The following is a 4480-nucleotide window of genomic DNA, read 5'->3' as shown; positions in this document are numbered from 1 at the left end:
TTTTTTTTTATCAAGTATAAAATATTCTGAATTCTATTCCGTTTTTCTTTTAAAAATAGATAGTGCTTAGCGAATTGTTTCGTGTGTTAATCTGAATAGAATACCTTTCTAAATTACAATTTGTATATTTCAATAATGGGTTCAAATTTTGGCACAAGTCCAGAAATTTTAAGGAAAGGGGTAAGTCGATATTATCGATCTCAGTGCTCGACTGGTACTTATTTTATAGACCTCGAAAAAATAGAAGGCGATGTCTACCTCCACGGAACTTGAACTTAGACTATAAATCCAGAAGAAATACTGCTATGCATTTCGTCCTTCGTTGCTAACGATTCTGCTAGCTCGCCGCCCTTTCGCTTACCTTAATAATATAGATGACAAGATATTAAGAATGTTGTTAGGCAAACTTTGATCATTCAAAACAATGCTTAAAGATATTCCATTCGTGACCACCACATCCTGCATTTGCAGGCGCATGTCAGACTGTGTCCTTTTGCTTTTAATTGTCAAATGTGTCCTCTTGCTTTTGAAACGGTAAGGAGTTATGTACGAGAGTTTTACCTTCTATTTCTAGGAGATTGACCGTTTACACAGTATCTCTTTCGTTCGCCCGAGGTATGTGACACTCAACTGTTGAAGAAGGTGACTGGAAACGACAACTATTGTTACTATAGTTAGTAATGCTGTACAGGCTTTGGAGTAACAGAAACGGTAGAGCCCCAGACCTGTTAAGTAATGTGCCGTCTGAAGCTTGTAATTCTTTTTAGTTCTTTAGTTATTTTAATCATTATAGCTAAGTATATGTACTACAGTCAGGCTCTTTGTTTTATTTTCATTTGTGTATTACACATATTCCTTTTGCTTATTCGTTTATTTGATTAAATAGCAGAAATATCCGGCGTTGCCCGGGTTAAAGTCAGTAATGAAATTTAAAAACACCGTCTAGATTATGCAGGTGTCAACTGCTAGTAGCTGAGATACCAACTTTGTACATTAATAACTCTCCAAGCCATGCCAGCAGGAACATAGACGTTAAGCGAAATGGTTAAAGAAAATTTTCAACTTATATATGTATATAAAATAGATACGCGTAATTCAAAAACACGTTTTGTGTAGCTTATTTAGAAACCAAAAAACAGGTACAAATTATAAACAACGAAAGGCGGATTTTGGCGATTCATTTGACAGAGGTAGTAGAGAGCCAATCCGATGATAAACCTGACCTTGGATCTTGAAAGTTTGCATGAATCTTGGCTCAGTTAAATCTCTTGTGGCGCCAAATGATGTCATCTGCAGTGCAGCGTTGTATTGTCTAATTTTGTTTTGAAAATGCTTGGAATCTTGGTGAATTGATAACAACAGTTTCTTCAATGGGTCTGGAGGTTGGCGGATTGCAGGGTGTTTAACCTTTCCAGCACTACAGTGCAGTGCAGGTGTCTCTCCAGGCCACTTCCTTGCTTTACAATGTATGCACTCAGTTGTCATTGCACCAATGGAAACTCTAGTGTCATCTGCATAATGAACTGCTGGATCATAATCGAAAGCTGCTTCATAGAAGTTGCTTCTTTGAGCTGTTGAAACTGCTCTTCGTTCTGCAGTGGAGATTCCTATTCCTTGTCAGCTGTGCCTACCTCTATTCCTCACTTTGAGATGCTCAGGATTTTGTAGGGCACAGTTTATTCGTTTCTTGGTATGCTTCCCTTTCTGCAGCTGTCTCTCTTTCCCAGGACAGATATGTTATACACGTATACAGAAATACACGGGTGCAGATGATTGTAAACAATGAGTAACCAAGAATTCAGTGGAAATGGGCTTGATTAAATCAGTGAACAGAGTATTCACCTGGTGGTGTATCTGTAGGGGGTCAAAAAGGAAGATGCAACAGACATAACGAAATATTTGAAAATATTTCTGTTAATACAAAGACAATGTAGATTGTAGTTGTATGCTGTCAACTTAATGTGACAGTCCCCTGAAGGGAATAATACTACTGTTGGTTAGACCTAGGAAGCTGCACCGCTTCCTGTCGGCCTTGATACATTTCCTGTGTCCTTATGTTTACAAGGGGGAGACAAGCACCTCCACCCAGCTAAGCCTGCATCCAGAGACATGTTTCTGAGTCTTTGCTCGTCATCAGTCTGGAGTAGCATGACTTGCTAGTCGAAGATGCCCGTCAAGCTCTTGTAAACATATAATAATTCTAGTGAAATACATTCATAAGGACACAGGAAATGTGTCAAGGCCGACAGGAAGCGGTGCAGCTTCCTAGGTCTAACCAACAGTAGTATTATTCTCTTCATGGGACTGTCACATTAAGTTGACAGCATACAACTACTTCATCGTATCACTACTGCATAAATCTCTCTGAGAGATTTAGAAATGTATTATTTCTAAACAATGTAGATCGTGTACTAGAAGTATTGGAACAAGGAATGAAAGCTACCGCAGCTGAATGTCTATTCTATGTGCGGAAATAGGTGGCAGGTTAGCGGAATCGTTTGTTTATCGAACAAATATGCTTCACGCTATATCTTCTGGCTCTCTACGTTCTGAGTTCAAATACCGCCATGGTCAGCTTTGCCTTTCATCCTTTCAGGATTGATAAAATAACTACCGGTCAAGTACTGTGGTCGATGTAATCAACTAACCTTCGGCCACTAAAATTACTGGCTTTGTACCAAAATCAAAAAGAATATCAAGAACAGGTTGAAAACCGCACCCAGAGTGATATATTCATCAGACGTTTGAAAACAAAGACAATCTCCTTCACAAAATAAAACTGAAACTGTATCCGAATTTCGATTGTATGTACAGTAAAAAATGCATAGAAAAACTTTGTGACAAAATTTGTGGTTAAATGTATCGTATACATCATGGTACATTTATCACACACAACTGGGTATTTAGGATCGTAGCTTTTGATATGTAGAAGCTATTCGACTGTGAAAAATTATTCACACTAGAAATTCAGGTTTTTATCAAATGAGTGAAAGCCATTACTGGTAGGTTGGGAGAAAGTACTGTAACCTGAACTCAACGAAAATGTTTCGTTGCAGATAAAAAGCAGGATGAGTTCCGCAAAAACTCATTTGCCACGGATCACAGAAATATAATGATACTGATATTGAACTTCATGTCATCACTCCTGACATACACAATGAATTTTTAGAAGTTACTGTCCTATGTGATCTGGATTAATTGTGACTATAAATCTCCTTAGTTTAGACTGCCTATTTCACATTTGATGCTTCAGTTGACAAAATGCAAAAGAGCAATCAATTTCTGCTGCTGAAAATTATAGACAGTCAAAAGTATAGAGCAGTCTGTACAGTCTAACGATGTTCTCAGAAACTTAACCAGTGAAGGGAACAAAATCACTGACCACATGTATAGACACTGTTGAATTTTCTGTAGAAGTAGCTCAGAGCAGAGTATCCTACGTTGAAATATGGAAGCACAGTAAATATTTGGCACTTGCATTCAAAGACGTCTGCTAGTCAGTCACAGAAATTCAGTATGATCGAATGAGCAAGAGAAACTACCGGTGTTTGTTTTCACTCGTCACCACGACAAACTTTAGAGTAGGAGCAAACAGCAACGATTATTTCATTCACTCTGGATCACTTCTCCAATTCGTTTCAAGGAAAACAGACACAATTTGTTTTGAAACTCACAGATGCTGATTTTCGAAACAAATTTTGAAACTGAGTTTCAGTCTGTTGTGAATATACAACTAACGTTCACGTACAGCGTTAGTTGTATATTCACAACAGACTGAAGTAGATCAGGGTAAAATCTCTGAACATTTCAAATGTCTTTTGTATGTGTTATTTCAAATAATTTTCTCCGACTTATCTTCTTTCCTATAACTTGCATTATTTTTTATATTTTTCCAAAAGAAACAGCTGGATATGAAGATTGCAAGTGAGATCAGTCATTTACTCTCATCAAAACCAGCACGCAGAAAATGCTGCCTTCCGTTGGACGAAGAAGAGCCTTTTTTTCACTCATGTGCGAGTATGGTGGTTAAGTATATATCTTTTATATCTTTATATCTTTTACTTGTTTCAGTCGTTGAACTGTGGCCATGCTGAGGAACCTTCTTGAAGTGCTTAGTCAAACAAATCAACCTCAATATTTATCTTTCTTTTAAGTCCTATAATATTCTATAGTGCGGAGGCGCAATGGCCTAGTGGTTAGGGCAGCGGACTCGCGGTCATAGGATCGTGGTTTCGATTCCCAGACCGGGCGTTGTGAGTGTTTATTGAGCGAAAACACCTAAAGCTCCACGAGGCTCCGGCAGGGGATGGTGACGAACCCTGCTGTACTCTTTCACCACAACTTTCTCTCACTCTTACTTCCTGTTACTGTTGTGTCTGTAATTTAAAGAAAGGGTCAGCCTTGTCACACTGTGTCACACTGAATATCCCTGAGAGCTACGTTAAGGGTACACGTGTCTGTGGAGTGCTCAGTCACTTGC

General features: G+C 38.5%; 1 protein-coding gene across 4 annotated transcripts in view; it reads left to right on the top strand.

The window, feature by feature from the left end:
• LOC106881728 (solute carrier organic anion transporter family member 2A1) overlaps positions 1-4480 on the top strand; it is a 21096-nt gene that overhangs the window by 8348 nt on the left and 8268 nt on the right. For 2 of the 4 annotated variants that reach the window (XM_014932219.2, XM_052967701.1), the window contains exon 2: positions 3900-4025. In XM_014932219.2, the coding sequence (XP_014787705.1) occupies positions 3912-4025 (114 nt within the window). In that variant the 5' untranslated portion in view covers positions 3900-3911. Of the gene's footprint in view, positions 1-3899; positions 4031-4480 lie in introns of all 4 variants that reach the window. The other 2 variants (XM_014932224.2, XM_052967702.1) reach the window with 2 other exon arrangements.

Source organism: Octopus bimaculoides, chromosome 4 (assembly GCF_001194135.2).
Source record: "Octopus bimaculoides isolate UCB-OBI-ISO-001 chromosome 4, ASM119413v2, whole genome shotgun sequence".
In the NCBI taxonomy this organism is placed as follows: domain Eukaryota; kingdom Metazoa; phylum Mollusca; class Cephalopoda; order Octopoda; family Octopodidae; genus Octopus; species Octopus bimaculoides.
The sequence above is the reverse complement of the archived record's forward strand: the minus strand, read 5'-3'. Positions and strand labels throughout refer to the sequence as shown.